This window comes from Hippoglossus stenolepis, chromosome 18 (genome assembly GCF_022539355.2).
Source record: "Hippoglossus stenolepis isolate QCI-W04-F060 chromosome 18, HSTE1.2, whole genome shotgun sequence".
Taxonomy (NCBI): domain Eukaryota; kingdom Metazoa; phylum Chordata; class Actinopteri; order Pleuronectiformes; family Pleuronectidae; genus Hippoglossus; species Hippoglossus stenolepis.
This window is the reverse complement of record NC_061500.1, coordinates 13,823,638-13,843,024: the sequence shown is the minus strand read 5'-3', so window position 1 is coordinate 13,843,024 and position 19,387 is coordinate 13,823,638. Positions and strand designations below refer to the sequence as shown.

The window sequence follows — 19,387 nt, the reverse complement described above, 5'->3', positions numbered from 1 at the left end:
CCTCCACCCTGACAGAGGTATATTCATCATCAAATTCCTCTGTAAGATCATGAAGAGACTTCAATTCTGCTTCTCTGTGTCTGCGCATTGCTCCAGGTTTGGGTTGGCCAGTACTTAGTCTCTTCAGGACAGGGATGTGGCTTCCTGCAGGGGCAGTGAGCGGTTGCTTGGAAATGCAGCGTAAAAGCTGGATCAAGTCAGAGATCAAAGATGGTTGATTTGAGGACCTCCGGAGCAGTGCTCTGGCCTGGACTTTTCCTCCTGGGTCACCAGTGGCACCACCATGCCTGGCAGAAAACACCTTGGCCTCTGCGAGTTTCAGTTTGAGTGGAGGGTCTGGAGAAGTGTCTGAGGAAAATTCTCGATTCAAGGATTGCAGGGATGTGGAGAATCCAGATCTGGGTAGTATGCCTTTACGTTGGACCAGGTCAAAGTACATACTCTTTGAACGTTGGCGTGTTCCTCTGAGACCAAAGCTCTTCATAGAGCCATCAAGCCCTGCCCCTGACCCAAGCCTGCTGCTCTTGAAGCCTGAGCGCCCTGAGACTGTTCCTCTACTAACAATTCTGTCCAGACTCACACACCTTCTCATGCAATTCCCAGAGGGACCACGTCCAATCTCACCAAGATGCTGTCCTTCATCAGGACTGCCCACCCCAGAGGATCTGGATGGAGACTTCCAGTGAGTGGTCTCCCCAACACTCTTGTCCAAGCTTGGGTTGTTTTTGTTGTAGATGTGGACGATGCACTGGCTCATGTGTTCTTTCTCCGCATGCAGCTTCTGGATCTGACTGTTGTGGTCCTCCTGCAGCTGGGTGATGTTAACGTCACACTGTACCACCTTCTCCAACTGGAAAACACATTTCCCACAGAGGAACTCGCCACGACCATCGCGAGTCACCGCCCAGCCCAGGACATGGGACAAGATCACTTGTAGCTTCCTCTGTGCTGATGAGCTGAAGATCCAGCGACACTGGCTGCCTGCCAGACGGGCACCACATATACGACATCGGTCCTTCATGGCACCTTCCTTTCTAGCTCTCTTAAAACAAGTTAAAGCCTCTCACTGAGATGCAAACTGTCCAGTGACCAAATGGTCGTTAGCCTGCCAGCCATGGAAGAGCCATCTATCATTTCCTCTCGCTGCATCTGCGAGAGAAGCGCAGAGTACAGAGCACTATAAGCCCTAAGCCTTTAATAATCCCTGCTCCCGCCTCTATTCCACTCTCTCCAACGCATTCAATCAAATCAAATCCTCCAGGGCCGCTGCATTGATCTGTGTCATGGTCAGTGCAAGACCATCTCCTGAAACCTTTTCCGAAATGCCTTTAGTATCTGGTAGGATGTTGGTTCCATACAGGTGTCTGTCTAAGGGACTGGTAGAGATAGCAGCAGCAAATCATTCCATATAGAGACCACCTGCCTGGCAGTACATCTATAAATCTGCTTTGAGATTAGAGTAGGTGTTTTCTGGCAACCACTGCCATCATACCTTCCATTACACCTCACAGATAGGCCAATTGGAAGTTCTAGCATGTCCCAGGTTTAGTGGTAGATATATTTTGTCCTGTATTCAAAATCGTTTGCAATACATGCAGCACATTCTTTTGTTTATTCAGTTTTGACAAACACTCAAAGTTTGCACTGTTGCATTTTCTTTAATGGGGAAGGGTGGCCATAAATAACCCTCAGAGGAACCATCTCCAGACAGCATGGTAATCCAGTCTTAACACTGTGACCCGAGCCCAGACGCCAAGGCCTAATGAAGAACCATGGACACTGACCAACTAAAAGCTTTCCACTCTGAACATCAACAACGCATTGCTTTCACTAGCCTGCATGGTGTTTTAATGGCCATTTTCAACCAGCCCTGCCAAATTTCTAAAGCTTTCTAAAGTGATAAACTAAGTTATTTGTACATTTAACATCAATGATGCAATAAAATACTTATATCAATCAAATGAACTGAGCTCATATTTAATCTTCAGGATGTGTGTCATAAAATTCAACCGCCAAACCCATAGAATGTAAAACCGTATAGCAAGTATGAAGAATACCAAGACAGAGATAAAATAATGGTTTAAAAATACACCATTGCAGGTTTACTAAGCCGTTTAAGGATCATGGGATGCTGAGAGATTACTCTACAAACCAATCCAATCAATCCCAATGTCTGGCAAAACAGGTTATGATCCAACAGCACCAATGGTGGAAACAGCAGCTATTACGTGGATTTAAGAGACAATTCTGGCTACATCAAACTCCCTCCTTTCCCATGTTATAATCATGGTCAAAGGTTCCTACTGTGAAACAAATGTTAGAAAACTGATTAAAGCCCAAATGAAAACCCCAAGAAAGTGGGAGCACTCTGCCACCTCACTGATTCATGGAGCAAAAAGCTCAAAACACATAGCCAAAAAACAGCTAGATATAAAATATGACCTAAAATATAAGTACATTTCCTGAGGGTTAAAAACAACAGTGATCATCCTCTGAAGTCGACAGCGCCTGCTCTGGCCCAACAACAATAAACAAAGCCTATTTTCATGTGTTGGTGTGAATGATTGAGCTTGACAGACTTCACACATTTGAGTTAGCATTTGGTTTGTTGGAAAAACAGCATGACATTGATTGACATAAAAAGTCTCTCATTGGGAAAGACTTTGGTAACAAAGCCAAATATCTCAGAAAAATGGACTGGTGGAAAGGACACACAGATTTATAGAGGAAATATTCAAACACCACCAACCTGGTGGTCAGGTAGTCCTCTGTCCTCCTTGTTATGTAGCTCGTCCCTCAGTGCCTGTAAAAAAACAGTTAAAGGTCAAACAGATGTCTTCTCAGATTTCAAGTACTGCTCAATCTAAGTTTCAGTTGTTTACTGGCTGAAGAATTTTTTTTTTTTTAGCTCTATCAAATGAAAGGTTTTGACATTATTACGGAGGAAACTTGCAAAATTAAATCAAGACATAGAAGTCATACCTCCAGTTCCTGGTCTTTCTTGCCAATGAGCTCAGACAACTGTTTAAGATGATCAGATGACGGTGCATCCATCTGTTGATCTGAACTTTTCTTATGATTGATCCAAGCTTCTTGGTTCTTTACAGTCATCTTGAGTTGCTCAATAAAGCTGTTGTGAAGAAAAACAAAACAATAAATAAGTTTTTAATAAAGAAAAAAACCTGTATCTGTCTGTGTTAAGAAAAACATGAATGTGTCTGTGATTATCTCTTGTGTCCGTACATGTCTTTTTCCTGCAGGGCCTGCTGCAGGTCGTGGACTGCACTGGGGACTGCGATAGGGGTTAAGGTGCTTGGTTGACCCAGGGCTTGGAGCTGCTTCTCCATGTTAATGTTCTTGCACTTTTGCTGCTCAGCAATGGCGGCCATCTCCCCAACCTCTTCCTGAGCTGTTTGCAGACACTGACATGAAGCAAAAACACAAAGTAAGACATGTACTGAGGCAGTTCTCAAACCTGGATAACTTTTTACTGTACTACTTACTGACTACCAGGACTTGCATTAGAACAATTTGGACAAATATTTCTGCAGATTATGTTCACCAACACAAGCGAACATAAGACTAAGGACTTTGAAAGCAAGAGACGGCACTTAATAGGGGGAGGAACAAAAACCTAATAGTGCTCTCAGGGAGTATAGTAAAGTAATACTATAATACTGGCTGTGGCAAGTAACACCAACTAACAAAACCGACCATTATTCGCAACTCCAGTAGGCCGAAACAACTTCTTTGATTCACCTGTTCTAAGTCAGCTATCCTCTTGTTAAATGCATCTCGGAGGGCATCCATCTCTCTCTGAGCTTTTTCTCTCGCACGCTGGGATTCTCCTGATTCTCGACCAGCCAGACTTTCCAACGCTTTCCTAAAAACATTCAAATGGAGATTAGGTTTTACAGGAAAGTACAATTTCAGTTCTGGGATTTCATGACATTTGTCTGCCAAGTCAAATGACACCATATGTGAATGTAGCTGCGATTGATCTTTGACAGTGGGACTGTATAGGGAACAATACTTACGATGCAGACACTAGCAGTTCTTGTTTCTCTGCCAGCTCCCTCTTCATAGACTCCAACTCCACCTTCAGCTCAATGTTCTGTAAACAGACAGTTCATTACAGCACTAATCACAGATCTGGAGCCATAACAAAGAAGAAATCCATCTACGTGAGTTGGTTGTTAATATGACCAAATCAATAACCCCTTAGAGGTTTAGCTTGGAGGTTACACATAAAGATAACATTCTTACATGACACTACACTTCACATGAAGAAATGAGAAGATAAGAAACACAAGTTTTCCAAATGAGAATGTTAGATTCCAATGGGCTTACATCTCACTCCAATAAAACTGGGACTTAGGTGAGCAAAACTCAGCTGAGTGAAGTTGTTATCTCATTAAGTTTTGGTCAGAAAGACTGAATCACATGAAACACAAGGTCCTAAAGACAAACATGTATACATAATTAAGATTTAGAGCATTTGTGCATATTTTGTGCATATTAAAATAAATACAACACCGTTTTGAATATGTCCTCGGTGGAGTCGTCACATTTCTGCTGCATGCGCTCCTCCATGAAGTAAATGCGCAGCTTCAGGTTAAAGTTCTCTTTCTTCAGAGCTGTGATTTGCTGCAGATGAACGTACCAAAAACATTTCAATAAGCAAGAAAATAATCTAAGATAATATATTTAGCAAATGTTACATTCAAATTTACGCCTCAATCTAATCTAAACTCTCATCTGACTTTCCTTTACTTATATCAAATAAAATGATAAGAAAACAAGGTTAAGTCAAATATTTGGGTCAAAGAATAAAAGAAGTGAAGCACTTTGTCTGCAGGGAAAAGCAGGACGACATGTTTACATGGCAGAAAAGGAGAGTGTGTATGGTTATTGTTAAAATGAAGGGAGGCCTTCATGCTTGTACGTGTGTTTGAGAGTGCATGTGCGGGAAGTGGACTGTGCATCATTGTGCTCCAGGCTCAGAACAGCATACATCTGGTAATGGGGGTTGGGGTTGACAGTCAAAGGGAGGAGGTAGAAGTCTAGACCCCTCCTTAAAGCTCTAATCATGCAGACAGCCGGACAGGGCCGCCAAAAATCTGAGCATGCATTCCACTCAAATGCTGAAATACAGGCTTCGGGCCACCTCAGTATTTCCTCCTCCTACAACCACTTTTCATCACCAAATCTCCATAAATGGTCAGGACGGTTTGGTTTTAGTCACACTGAGGATAAGGTCTAATAAATCAGTAACACCCTGTTTTGTTGTGGTGAGGTAAAGTTGACTGCAGAAACTAATACTGGCAATCTCAGTGTTTCTATGTATTACATTCCCATTCATAAATAAATCACAATTATAAGTGATTATCATTAGTCAACCTTTTATATGACTGATACAAATAACTCACATTCTCATAGTCCTTCATGGTGAGAGCTTTGATAGGCGACATCTTTTCAGGAAAGGACGGCGCTGTAAATCAACAAAGAATTACATTTTGATTAATTTGAGTCAAATCTACTGTTCGATGTAGACTCTTTGACATAGAGAATCTTCTCTGCTTAGAAGAACAACTCATACTCTCAGCTTTCTTCATTCTGTTTATCTGAAAGATAAATAGAAAGAGAAAGTAGTGTTGTTTCGTTACAGCTGAGGCGTCAGAGATGAAACCACTTCTGGAGGACTGCCCTGTTCACACCAGCTGAAGGCAGCCCACAGATGATCATGTTACACACGTCAACACATTTCACAACACTAACTCCTGATTCATAGTGTGATGGCCTGAGAGGAGACGCTCCTCACATGTGCAGTATGGGTTACTTGTGATGTAGGTTTTATTTCTAAATTAGATATGTTGCTTATGTCGTTGTTGCCTTCAGTGCATTCTCATGTCTTTAATGTAAATCGATTTCTCTCTTCATAGCTGAATCTAGTTTGGGTCACAGTGGTGACAGACCTACTGAGGCCAGTATCGAGGAAAATAAAAGAGTTAACAAAAATAAAAGATGGGTAGCTAGACAATAGAAGGAGCAAAACAAGATGCTTGCTGCAATGGATGGAAATGTCAGTTTGTTTCTAGTTCAGTGATTAAAGGATATTCTGTCTTTTCAGAACGCACCTTATCCAAGATTCTGCAGACAGAATATTGTTTGAAGTAGGTATGTGCAGAAACAAGTCAGTTATTAGAAAATCAAGACTTAAGACACCATCTTTATAGATAAAGTCTTCTTTCACTCTAAACGCAATTTTTCATTAGGATATATTACCATACCCATATGTTTTTATTAAGTGTGATTTAGAAACATACTGGTCAGGACAAGTTGAAAGATTTGCCAGAGCTCTCTGATAAACAACATTATGAAAGGGTAACACTTTCTAAATGATCTCAAACCTAACTTGGTAAGTCTGAAATGAGGGTTCTTGTTACAGATCAGCCAACAAGTGCACAAGTACTGATTTATCTGCAATAAGCTGATTTAATGGTAAATTTGTAATCACCATACAGTACATTTTCTGTTACTGTCCAAATGTTCTGTTATGATAAATACAGCAAATAAAATATTTGACAGATCAAGGTCTCCATCCCAATGAACTAAAAGTAATATGAAAATCCAATATTGCAATAATACAATACTGTTCATTGATTTATAACATTTTACACAATAGCCAAATGCACCAACGCACGCACTCACACACACAAAACCGAAAGCTACATATAGTAAACTCTACTAAATATTTGACACATATATATCATATCACATTGTAGATTGTAATATTATCCAGGCATGTACATTTTTACTTCAAAGCCACTTCAGTAAAACATTTCAAAGATTTGATCATAATGCTGCAAAGGTCAATGTTTTCCTTGACGTCCCTTTGCCTTACACACGCAGCTGACTCCACAGAGAACCACAGACGCTCACCTATATCTATAAATGAGTTGTTTACTGGCTTGTTTCTATTGCCTGTCCCTAAGTATATTGTTGGTACACAACAAAAGCATGACAGTGAATTAGAAATGGGATTAGCTCATTAAGATCATCCAGCCAATCCCTCATTATAGCTTTGGAGACAAGTGTGGGAGGTAATAGCAACGAATCAGCAGCAGTATTAATTAATACACTGGGGAGGGTCACACCTGAGCAACAAAGAGCACAACAAGAGAACAAAAGAAGGTTTTACTGTACCTGTCATGCTGTCTGTAGAATATTCTCCAGCATCTATGGAGTCTGGCAGTCTGCAGCTGGGGATAAAATCATTATGTTAGTGATGCAGCCAAGTCACTAAGAATAAAAGAGGTCACTGTTACATTTCAGCCACATTCAAGATGAAAATTCATAATAAAAAAAAAAATCACAGAAACCAAAGCACGCTCCCTAACTCAACTGTACCCATATACTCTAATTATTATGGTTTTTGAAAAACACCAATGCGAGGACTTTATGCAATGCATTACTCACGCTGGCCAAGTTCACTGAGCCCTAAGGACACTCCATAAATAGCTTAAGAATGACTCTCCGCTTCATTTACATCCACTCCGGCAGAGCCTCATTTCTGTGTATGTGTGTGTCTGCACGCGCGTGTGTTTGTGTGAGGCTGAGAGTGTGAGACCATGTGCCAGTGGCAGCCTAGCTCTCATGTCAGACAGGAGGAGAGAAAAACAGACAGAGCAGTGGACGAAGAATGCTTTCATTGGTGGACAAGTAAACTACTGTGACTCTGGTCAGTGAAGCGTCACACAGTGACGGGACAGTGGTGTCACTCACAGACACGGTACAATGCACCAAACATCAGCAACGCACATGTGGATCAACAATGACACTAAAGGAACACAACACACATGTATCCCTTGCAGTGATGACAATTATTAATGTTATATTATTAATAACAGTTGCCGAATATTTCTAAATCAGCTTCAGAAGGGAAATGACTTGCACAACAAAAACATGCACTGTTGGAGTCCAGGCTCGTGTTCCTTGACCCCGACCTTTGTGACTAATAATATGATGTCCTTCATAGAACAACTTCCTCCCGTACCTCCCCTGGCACCGGAAGCTCAGCGGCTCTGCTGCTCATCTGGTTCACAATATTTTTCAGTAAAGATCGACTGTTTAGCGTTTCTTTTAGTGAGATATTCTTTGTACGTAGAACTTGGCAGATTGTTCTTTGTGTAAAATGTTACTGATTTAAAATGACAAAATAAACATGGTAGGAAAGTTTACATCTATGTAAGAATTTTTGTCTATAACCGTCACTTGAGACTTTTTAAAAACGACATTGCTCTTTGGTGTGTTTTATAGAAAATCTCTTCTCTGGCCTTTTTGTGACTCTGGACATATCCCTGCTCGATTCACACTATTATTTATAACTTCCATGGTGTCAGACTGCATTATGACAGAGCTCCTCCCCACCTTTGTTTTGCTTCAACACCCTGCACATTACAAACTTAGAGCCACATGAAGCAACATGTCATATCGGAGAACATTACAAATAATTTCAACTGAAAATACTTAGACCATGGACATGTATTCAGGTTTTTGGTGGTGGTCAAATTTAAAAAAGACTTTGAAATGTAAAAGTGACAAATATTCCATTTGATACAATAACAAAAAACAAAACATGGAGATTAAATAGCAGCAAGAGCCAAATAACCCTCCACTGAATGCTGAAGGTCGGTGAAAATGTGTTGAGAATTATTGCATCATAGATGTTTCACATGCCAAGCAACCCCTTCCTGTGTTAAAGGGCAGGAAGAAGTCTAAAACGAGGGTCACGATAAGCATAAAAGCACTGAAAATCAACATGTGATAAAGCTTCCTCCCAAATGAAATATTCTCATGAAGAAGTGATGACATTAAAACACGTCTGTGCCACCAGTGCTGCACTTGTACAGACCCCTCCTGCACTCAGTGGAAACAATGTGAGCTCCTGTAAACAGTGACTTCCTCTTTTTTCTCTCACTTTGTTCAGCTGCTGGTGGCAAACATGAGAGCAACTCACAACAATATCACTTACAGTGATGACTTAAAAACAACATTAAGTGAAGCCTCAGCGCACACAACACTGCCATATTATTGAAACCAAAAGAGTGATGTGAGTCAGGTTTCAGAATTACCGAATAAGTAATTTACACCACACATATCAGCTAACATCTTGGATTACTGAGGCACACTAACCATCTGGATGACCACTCGTACCCACAACACAACACAGCTGGACTAGGACATTTAAAAAGCAGCCTAAATAAGTGCTCTACAAACTTTAACGCAGGGATCCGACGTGACTAGTGTTTCAGTGGAGCAGAAAGAGCTACAGACTATATAAATATACAGCAAACACTATCCAGCATCAGCACTGGAGAGCACAGCGAGCATTGCATGGTTCACCTACCACGATCACACTCGTCCCTCATGTCACGAAGAGGACGCAGGGAAGAAAATACAAAACACATATGACAAGTTAACTCCTCGTCTTGTGCGAAGGGTGCAGGGAGACGTTGCTGCTGCAGTTTGAACAACGCTGGAAAAACTGGCTCTGATCATTTCCGCTTTCTTTCACTCTCTGTGTGACAGCTCGACTACTGACTGTGGTGATTTCACAGCGACGTCCAATGAGCTCTGCATATGATTTGTAACGGTAATATCAGGAAGCAGCCTAAACATGACATGCTTTGTGTACCAATGTAGCTACAACACTTTGTGTGCATAACGTAAAGGAAAGGTTATTTTGATTTTGATCCACAACTCTCATTTCTTTATAAAACTTGACATCTGTTTTTGGTATAAATGAGACCTAGATCACAAAAACTATTGTTGTTTTAAATCAGGGTTGTTGGCTGATTATTATTACAAAGAATGATGTCTTTTACTTCCATATGGTCTGTCAAATACGCTACTGCAAACACAAACTTACCTAAGGGCAAGGGTTGCGAACTTCTCAGTTAGCTACGAGAACTAGCATTCATTCGGTTCCTTTTGAATACATATAGAAATTGATGCTACAAATAGCTAGGTAGCAACACATACATAGCAACACAACTTTAGATGTGGACTCTCCAGATGTCAGACATCAATACAGATGAACAAACTAGTGATTTCCTATTAACCGTAACCTTAACAAACCTACCAAATAGAGTATACATGTAGCTTATTACTGGTGATACACCTATAGTAACTTCCTTCATTAACATTGTATAGCTGAGGAACAGTGACTTTAGTAGTTCGGTGTGGTTTCAGTTAATAGTCGGGGCCCCGAGCAGCGCTAACTAGTGTTTTGGGATTAGTGTGTTAGCTTCAACGTACAACACCGCTCACACATGCTAGCGCTAGCTCGCCAGACACTGTTGTTCGTTTGTTTTTACCTTCCGTTGATATCAACGGGGAGCGTCACGTCGTCCCCCGCGAATGAGTCCATGATACCGGTCCACTTGTTATATGTTCCTGGAGGAATAATGCGACATTCTACCGACGAGACGCGACGTAAAGTTCGAAAAGCGGGACGGAATTCAAAACAGTCCAGGCTACCGCCATCATGAGATGGTAAACGTCACCAGTGTGCACGTTGGAAACTGGTGCTGCCTTCAAGCTGCGTGGGAAATATTTCAAATCACTGAAATCGCGCAGTAGATACGTTATAGAATAGGAATAATACCGATATACATTTAAAGATAATGCACCCGTGTTATCATTATTTTAATCTCCATTTGTGTAGTGGTTAAAAATGATATTTAAATGTGATATGACAGTTTAAAACACGGGGTATGTTAATTGTCCAGTGTTGTGAAATGCAGCATCACGCTTGGTGTATTCTGGGACAAAGCGATTGGCCAAAAGCAACACTTCAGAAATATGTCTGCTCTGTTTACAACCGTGCAGGGTTTCTGACAACATGCTTTTCAAATCAAATGTATGTTTATTCACAGGACTCTTTATTATCTTATTGATTTATTGCAGATCGCCACAGTCACATAAAACCGTAAGTTTAGAATAAATGTGCAGCACGTTTACACTTTACAACTTTTAAAAGTGTTTAAGGGGACTTTGACCGAGTCTGTCTCTCATCATTTGAGAGTATGCTTCACTATAATGTGTATGTGTGTGGTGAGTTGGATGGAGGGTGTGTTGCATGGTGGTGACTGGTGAGGCTTAATTAACACTTGCTTCGCTTCAATTATAACATGTGGTAGAATGCAGTCTACAGGGATGACCACAGTCTGGACATTTTATCAGCCATTTGAAAAGAAGTTCAGGGGGAACCAGTAACCTGCTGAGCGGAGAGATGGTTCACCTGCAACATGCAATGCATACAACCGTAGCGCCATCGTCTGGTGTAACTGTGGATTTCAGCGGGGCTAGAGGAGGTATTAAAGCAAAACAATGTAGTGTAATGTCTTTCAAGGGAAGTGATCCAGTCTAATGCACAGATGCAGCTTGTCAGTTTATTTTATTTTTTATTTTTTAATCTAGCACGCCCCTCCCCAACACACACACACACACACACACACACACACACACACACACACACACACACAACCACCATGAAGACTTTCTGTGAAACACCCACCACTCCCTTTTCTTCTCATATCTGGTTCAAACAAGGGTGGATCACCGACTGAGCAGTGCAGAAAGCCGCCTCCATGGTCAGTTCACTGCACGTCACTGTATTCGGGGATTTACATAAATAAAGTACAATATCAACTAAGATAGGTCATATATTAGTAAGTAATTATTTTGGCCCTGTCATGAAGAGGGGCCTTGTGTCAACATCCAACTTATAGACCATTATTACTGTTACCTCAGCCAAGGAGGTTATGTTTTCGCCACTGTCCGTTTGTTTGTCTGTTTGTCGGCATGTACATTTCCATGAAACTTGGTGGAAGGATGGAACATGGGCCAAGAAAGAACTCATTCAATTTGGCATAGATCTGGACAAAGGGGTGGATCCAGGATTTTTTTATCACTTGCTTTAACATCGTGAAATAGAGTATTTTTTTTACATTTCCCATTCTCATACCAGGGAATGATGCATTGATCTTGATGGGAAAAATAATCAAGTAGGCTACTGATAGTGTGTTCAATTTGGTTGCAGTTTAGGGGGACTTTTTGGCCTTGGTGGAGGTATGCACTCTACTGATTCTTGATGGATATCATACAGGGCATATTCCTCATAAAGACCTTTGGTGAATTATTTCGTCCTGATTTCCCCACTAGTTAATCTGACCGTGGGCTCAACAGATCCTCAATCCTCCACAGGACTATCCTCTTACCTCCTAAACTATTTTTGAAGAATATTGGCACATGAAGGTCACACAGGTCTAAGCTTCTGTTTCTGGCTGCCATGAATCAAACAGAGAGGGTGTTTATATGTGAAACAGTAGTCTCACAATCAAGCAACATTACAATGACTTGTTTATATATAACAGTGACTTGAGTTGTGTTACAAAACCCTTGGCAGTCGTCATAACTCTTTGCATCTGGTGGCATAAAAAAGTATTGACTATATGAGAAAAAAAACATTTGTGCTCATTAGGACTATTTTCAGATCTTCAGTGAAATTAAAGATATGCAACTGTACCTTTAGAAACTTGTTTGGCTTGTAAATATCAATACAGGTTGTGTAAAATTGCTTATGTAGAAATTGCACAAGTGATACAAAATTCTTTATAAAATAATTGTATGCATCAGGTACTTTATTTAATTTAATTTGTAGGTATTCCAGCTACGTAAATAGCTTAAAAGTAATCATCCACACACAAATTGAAAGTATTTATTGAACGAATGGACACTGAGCAATGGATAAAGTAAAAAGGCAAAGGATGTAGAGACCAGAAATGGTTTTGTACAGAGTTTGATGACTTACTGTATGTGGCTGATACTTTCAAACAGATTTTTAAAGGATAGAGGAAGGCAATAGAAAACCGTTGCGATGTGATGTGTAAAAATGTGAGGTATTCTGATCTCGTTTTTAATGTCTACAACAGATTTACAAAAAAAAAAAGAAGAATCAATTTTCACATATTTGCATAATTCCTTAAAACACAAGTTATAGTATAGCACAGAGTCCTGGTACAGTACATGGTTGATTATCATAGAGGGAAAAACAACATAAAGCATTATAACAAAAATTAAAAAAATAAAAGATAATTAACATTGTAATAAATTTGTTCTCTGGAGCCCCAAATTTACACATATAAAATCTATTAACTCCAAGACCAGTTGGGCGAACTGATATATAACGATGTCATAAAGAGTAGTATTGCTTTAACCAACAGATATTTGCTTAGTTGGCCACCACGTTTACAACATTAAATAACATTAAATTAGCAAGAGGGGATCCACTGTATACAGAAAGATTTGCACAATTATACACACTTGTGTCCAGCTACAACAAAGAAACTTTTATTTAATTAAAACTATTTCCACTACATGTGTTTCTAAAATATTACATACAGCTGTGGGGGGCTTTGTACAGAAAAAAAACTTTTTTTTTTATTCTTAAAAAATACTTCAAACCCTGTGATTTATACTGGATACAAAAGGAGAATCTGTTTTTGTAGTTTTTAAAGTTATTTCTAAATTATTTTCCCTCAGAATAAATTGCAGCATTGAAAAAATAAACTGTATCGATGGTTGACTATTAGGGAACTATGGATGGGATATTACTGTTGTAGTGGATTATGGAAGCGATGACAATATACAGACTTTATTTTATTAATCTAGGCAAGCATGCACAAAAAAAAAACATCAGAATAGTTTAGAAAAGTGGTGTAATTACAGCACTATGATTAGCACCTTAGATAATTTACTTAGCACCATGCATTAGAGAGAAGGTGAGATTCAAAAGATGGCGTTTAATTTTGATTCCTGGACCCACTCTCCCCTCTCCTGTGGCTCAGTTCTCCTCTAAGTATTGCCTGTATTTGTGATCTGTCTACTGTGAATAAGGTAGACACTCCTCGTCCCATGTGTTGCTGAGTAAATAATAACTTCTACCCTCCTACTTTTTTATTTAAAGGAAATTTTAAGCCTGATGTGACACTCCACAGTAGAAGAGCAATTAATAAAACACTTTTGAGAACTAGAGCTCTATACTCTTATATTTTTCTTCTAATGTCCACAACCACATATATCTCCCCCAATCATCAGTGGCATCTGGTTCAATTGAGTATGAGTTATAAGTATAGCAAAAAAATAAGTATTTAATGCACTGACCCATGTGAACAGTGAATGGCTTCAGACGTAATTAACTGGGAGTTGACTGGATGTTACTGGTGGTTCCCACGTTAGAGAGGAATCTGAAAGCTCCCATTTGGAGCATTGGTAAATGCAGATGTGATTTACGCAAATGAGCCTGCCTCTGGAAAAGTTCACACGAGCAAGATCACGAGGAGATGAGCACCAAGGGCAAACAGAATGGCACCCCTGAAAAATCCTTCCATATTAGTTTAAAATCTCAAATTATCTTCTCATTTTCTATTGCACTTGAAGATTATTTCTTTACATAAGATATACATGTATAAAAGTTATAATAATAAGCATACTTATATATATACATTTAAATGATCCCAATTACTTTAATTCTTCTCTTCTGACAGAATTGAATTCCTGGTATTTCCAAAAAAGTACACACAGTATACAAACTGTATATAAAAATAAGTTACTATAATGTCCACTGATTGACTTGGCCTTGGTCTCCTTTCACTCAGCAATGTTCCGGAGAGATTGTGTGGCATAGAGCCTTTTTTTTTTCTCCAAGCAGTTGTACATGTTGAGATCCTTCTTGAAGAGCTTGAAGAAGCTTTTGCCGTATTGAGAAGCCATTAGTGCAAGAACTCCCCTGCTCCTCCTCAGATCTTCTTTGTCCCCCTTGCTTCCCACGCGTCCTCCCTCTGTGTCTGCAGTCCAATGGGAATTTGGCAGAGTGAAGCAGGATCTGTTTGGGAGGGCGGGGACTTGATCTCGCTTGGGTAGTGCTTGGCCGTGGATCGAAGGAGACTGCTCCGATCTCCACGTCTGCACAAAGATGTCATCCAGGGGTGATGATCCATCCCACCATGGTCCGAGGGGAGTGACGCTGCAGCCCTCACAGGAAACACACAGGACCTACTTCTAGGTGGTAACGTGAGCCGGGAGTAGAGGTCGGAAGGTTGTAGACGTCGACCACAGGGAGCAGGGTGGGGTCCAGCGAGTGGAACACAAAATGGGTCTGGTGCCAGCGACCATCTCTTATCTGAAACCCAAATAGATAATATATTTAGTAGCCCAAGGCAAAAAGATTTTTTTGTTTGTCTGTCAGCCAGATTACTCAAAAACTACTCAAGGGACTTCCATGGAACTTGGTGGAAAGATGAGACATGGGCCAAGGAAGAACCCATTACATTTTGGCACAGATCCAGGACAAATGAGCTTGTGCAATTTGGTGCAGATCAAAATACAAATCTAGATCTAATTGATTTAAATGTGGCTTTATAGGGGGACTGTTGGGCCTTGGCGGCGGTGTATGCTCTACTAAGTGCAATTCTACTTTGATATGTTGTGAAAGTCTGAAAGTCAATAATGGCACAAACTAAAAGATATTTAACTGCATGCCAGATCTTATTCGTACCATGCAGGAGTCTTCGATGACCTCTGGCTCCAGCTCTCCTCCCGCCTCGAACACCTCCCCACTCCAAGCTTTGAATCTCACAGACCCCTGGGCGACCAGCTGATCCTCAGCTGACCTCCAAATGGAAACGTTCAGGCAGTGGATGATGATGTGCTGCACGGCATCTGAACTCAGCAGGTGCAGGAAATTCATCTGGACACGACCAACGCTGATTGTTGGCTGCAAGAAAGACGTTGGTTAACAAGCCTGTTTTGTGCTTCTGGGATATTTACAATATATTTATCTTGTAGACTTTGCCGATATCATTTTTGTTGTTGTTTTAAATACCTTGGATACCGTTACTGGCTTCAGGCAGGTCTGTCCACCTCCAGTAAAGTTGCAGGAGACTTCTATTGTATCTGACATACAGCCCAGGTTGGGGTCAATCCAATAAGTGCCTAAAAAATGCAAAAACATTTTGGGATCCTTTGTATATTTGTTGTAAAACTCTTTACCATCTTTGTCTCCAACACGCCACACACATACCATCATTTAACTTCTGTTCACAGCTGTGCAGGTCCCTGCAGATGCGGGCGGGGTTGTCCCGAGCTCCCAGTGGGTTCTTCAGGCTCTGGATCAGGTTACTGAGGTAGTGGAGGGTCTTAAAGATCTCGGCGCCCTGGTCCAACATCGGCAGGTCCATCACTGGCTTATTCTGGACAAAAAAAGACGAGTCCGTACAGTTTTCAATAGATCCGAAGACAAAAAGATACAGAGAAATGTTCATGGTCATTCTCCACTAACCTCAGTCCTGAGTGAGGTGTGTGAATCCATGTACAAAAGACCGTCTTCTTTCTGCAGCACAAAAACAAAATCTTAAAGTGTCTGATTTCATCAGTGCCATTGTTTCTTCCTGGATAACACGTTACAGTGTAGTTAAACTGATCCATGACAACTCAGTATCGAATGTAATGAAATCATCAAACACAACATGTCTTACAAATGACGAAGGGACAGTCATGGGACCCTAAAAAGCAGAGAAATAAAAGGATTATTCAGACAATGAATCATGAGACTCAAATATGACATCATGTGAAAACCTAAAAAGGTGGAAGACTTACCGGAAGTCCAGGGGGTCCACGAGGTCCTGGAGATCCCTAAGAAAGACGAAAAACATAAATGATGGATGAGCTTATGATATAAATTAAGTGGCCACAGTTAAATTTAAATGTTTTCCTTGTGTTTAAATTGTATTTTTTATTTATTTATTACCAAGTGTATATTCAATCTTTGCTGCTGTAACATGTTTCATTTCCCATAGTGGGACTAATAAAGAACTATCTTATCTCATCTCATTCTATTTGTAACTACAAAAAAGACAATGCAAAGCAAACATACCGTTGGTCCTTGAAATCCCTGCAGAGAGAGAGAGAGAGAGAACTTATTTTTAGCCTGACAATTGTCCTCAAATCTTCTTTTAACACAGTAAATGATGTAAACAAGTGATGAAAACGAAAAGCACAGATGTGGTAAGACGACCAGAAGACTTACAGTTTCTCCACGATTGCCCTTCTCTCCTCTAGGACCCTGTAAAGAGACGCACACAGTCACTAAACTGAAGAACAACAGCAGAGGGAATTTGAAGCTTCCTTTTTTCTGTATGATACATACTGCATTTCCATTGGGGCCAGTAATTCCCATGGGGCCAAGTACTCCTCCTCTGCCCTGATGGAGAGAAAAGGGTAGGAGAAAAAGGATGAAAAGGGCCATCTGCATTTCATCTGTGTAATCGCGATCATTAGATTACAAATTTATTTACCATTGAACCCTGTGGCCCTTTGGGTCCCCGTATGCCCTTTGGTCCAAAGTCTCCTGGAGGTCCCTGCAAACAGCCATGACAAACATTTCAGCACAAACTTTGTAGACCTCTTTTAAACTATAATACTTGACGGCAGTTTTGCAAATTGTCTTGTTACACACTTATATTTGATTATATCTATAGGTCATCATGGAACATCTGACGTCACTAACTATTTCCATCCAGCTTTCCTAACAAACTCTGGCTTTGTTCTGTGTGGTGATTTCAGTAGAACACAACAGATCTTTACTGACACAGACGCGTGATGGATGCTTGTGTCGTACGGCAACTGTGTAAATCGTTAGAGGGATTATATGGAACAGATCATTGGCAAGGAGTGAGGAGGAATTTTACTGGCTTGCTTCAAAGAGTAGCTGTGGTGATGGGGGTGGGGTGGGGTGGGGGGAGCCGTAAGTGATTTGGAAACAGAGTAACTGTCAATGGATAGACTTTCAATATGTGTCAAAGACTGTGTGGAACAGACTTTACACATAGAATACACACACACACCCGTGCAAGAAAACATGTAATTATTGTCACTGTGAAAAGCTCAGTAAGTGTAGCCACAGTGAATGACTTGATTTTCACTCTTATATAGCGAACAAACAGGATGATGTTTAATGATTCACCTGAGCTACATGTATGTTGACATTTTGTGCACAGAGATTGTTGAAGAGGTGTTGATGTTTGATGTTGTACATACCCTTGGTCCAAAAACTCCCAGAATTCCTGGAAAGCCCGCTTCCCCTGTATCACCCTGAAAAAGAATTCAGTAAAGAATCAAAAAACATGTCATCTTTCAAAAGAACCTGACATAATGTCATGAAATTTGTCTGTGTAAGTTAAGTGTGTGAGGCTGCTCACAGGTTGTCCTTTGGATCCTTGGTCTCCATGTGGCCCTGGCAACCCCATTCCACCTCTGAAGCCTTTTTTCCCAAGAGGTCCACTTTGGCCTCGGAGACCCTGCTCACCCTGGATGAATGAGTCAATGAACAAAAGACAGAGTGAGGACAACTCATGGGCAGCTAAGTAATTATTCCTGCATCTCTTGCATGACATCAAAGTATATCTAAAATGATGACTGTTCTCCTTTTTATGCACTGTTAACGTGAATGCATTCCACTTTACCTTTGGTCCAATGTCCCCCTGATCACCCGGGAGTCCTGGGACGCCAGTTTTACCATGTGAGCCAGCTTTACCGGGAAGACCAGCCTCCCCATCATCCCCATGCTCTCCCTAGATACGTATGGAGAAAATGGGATGAAGATGAATCTTCCCTTAAAAACAATAAACACATTTTTGTCCTGACAGTAGATCAGAAATGGCAAAATAAGGACTTTTTTATCAAGTTGTTTTTCTTCTGTTCAACACATTGTCATGTATAGTATAATGAATAGTTATGCTTCTAGGACTTCATAGCAGGACTAAACTGTTAGTTATTCAAATAGGATCATCAAGGATAGTGAACAACTGATTATTAGGATTTCTTATTTGTCTCACCGGCATGCCTTTACTGCCATCCTTCCCTGGGACTCCATCAATCCCTGGAGCACCCTCCTGTCCCTCTCGACCCACCACACCTCTGGGACCAGAAGGACCACCCACACCCTGAAGAGAAGAGAGGCCTTATCAGAGATCTACACCAAGCGGGATTATTTTTCATCTGTCTTCACATACAATTTGACTCTGTCTATATTAATCTATTCATGACTTTTTTGACGAATCATTTCCAAGTATACTTGTCCTGGATACCAACATTTAAAAGGTTTAATACTGTACGGATGTGGATGTATAAAGAATCATTGTCCTACCTCTGTTCCTCTGGTTCCTTTTTGTCCGTTCTGACCCTTTTTGCCTTTCTGACCCTGAATGGAGAGAAATTGTGTTAAAGGTGAAATTATTATTATTTTCCAATGCCACTGTTAATC

At 40.6% G+C, this 19,387-nt stretch overlaps 2 protein-coding genes across 16 annotated transcripts in view; both read right to left on the bottom strand.

Annotated features, from left to right (window-relative positions):
- Positions 1 to 10,567, bottom strand: part of cdk5rap2 (CDK5 regulatory subunit associated protein 2) — a 32,822-nt gene extending 22,255 nt beyond the window's left edge. For 7 of the 14 annotated variants that reach the window (XM_035183918.2, XM_035183925.2, XM_035183919.2 and 4 more), the window contains exon 1: positions 2 to 1,927. In XM_035183918.2, the coding sequence (XP_035039809.2) occupies positions 2 to 1,021 (1,020 nt within the window). In that variant the 5' untranslated portion in view covers positions 1,022 to 1,927. Of the gene's footprint in view, position 1; positions 1,929 to 2,749; positions 2,804 to 2,982; positions 3,131 to 3,243; positions 3,423 to 3,759; positions 3,884 to 4,037; positions 4,115 to 4,536; positions 4,648 to 5,429; positions 5,492 to 7,206; positions 7,263 to 9,409; positions 9,427 to 10,379 lie in introns of those variants that run through there. The other 7 variants (XM_035183926.2, XM_047344588.1, XM_035183932.2 and 4 more) reach the window with 4 other exon arrangements.
- Positions 10,568 to 12,674: 2,107 nt separating this feature from the next.
- The window catches only part of col27a1a (collagen, type XXVII, alpha 1a), a 67,690-nt gene continuing 60,977 nt past the window's right edge, over positions 12,675 to 19,387 (bottom strand). For both annotated transcript variants that reach the window (XM_035184671.2, XM_035184672.2), the window contains 16 exons: positions 19,271 to 19,324; positions 18,960 to 19,067; positions 18,588 to 18,695; positions 18,324 to 18,431; positions 18,163 to 18,216; positions 17,421 to 17,483; positions 17,273 to 17,326; positions 17,153 to 17,188; positions 17,000 to 17,017; positions 16,723 to 16,758; positions 16,602 to 16,628; positions 16,406 to 16,456; positions 16,148 to 16,316; positions 15,950 to 16,059; positions 15,623 to 15,841; positions 12,675 to 15,247 (listed from right to left, as the gene is read on the bottom strand). In XM_035184671.2, coding sequence (XP_035040562.1) covers positions 15,101 to 15,247; positions 15,623 to 15,841; positions 15,950 to 16,059; positions 16,148 to 16,316; positions 16,406 to 16,456; positions 16,602 to 16,628; positions 16,723 to 16,758; positions 17,000 to 17,017; positions 17,153 to 17,188; positions 17,273 to 17,326; positions 17,421 to 17,483; positions 18,163 to 18,216; positions 18,324 to 18,431; positions 18,588 to 18,695; positions 18,960 to 19,067; positions 19,271 to 19,324 — 1,362 coding nt within the window. In that variant the 3' untranslated portion in view covers positions 12,675 to 15,100. The remainder of the gene's footprint in view (positions 15,248 to 15,622; positions 15,842 to 15,949; positions 16,060 to 16,147; positions 16,317 to 16,405; positions 16,457 to 16,601; positions 16,629 to 16,722; positions 16,759 to 16,999; positions 17,018 to 17,152; positions 17,189 to 17,272; positions 17,327 to 17,420; positions 17,484 to 18,162; positions 18,217 to 18,323; positions 18,432 to 18,587; positions 18,696 to 18,959; positions 19,068 to 19,270; positions 19,325 to 19,387) is intronic.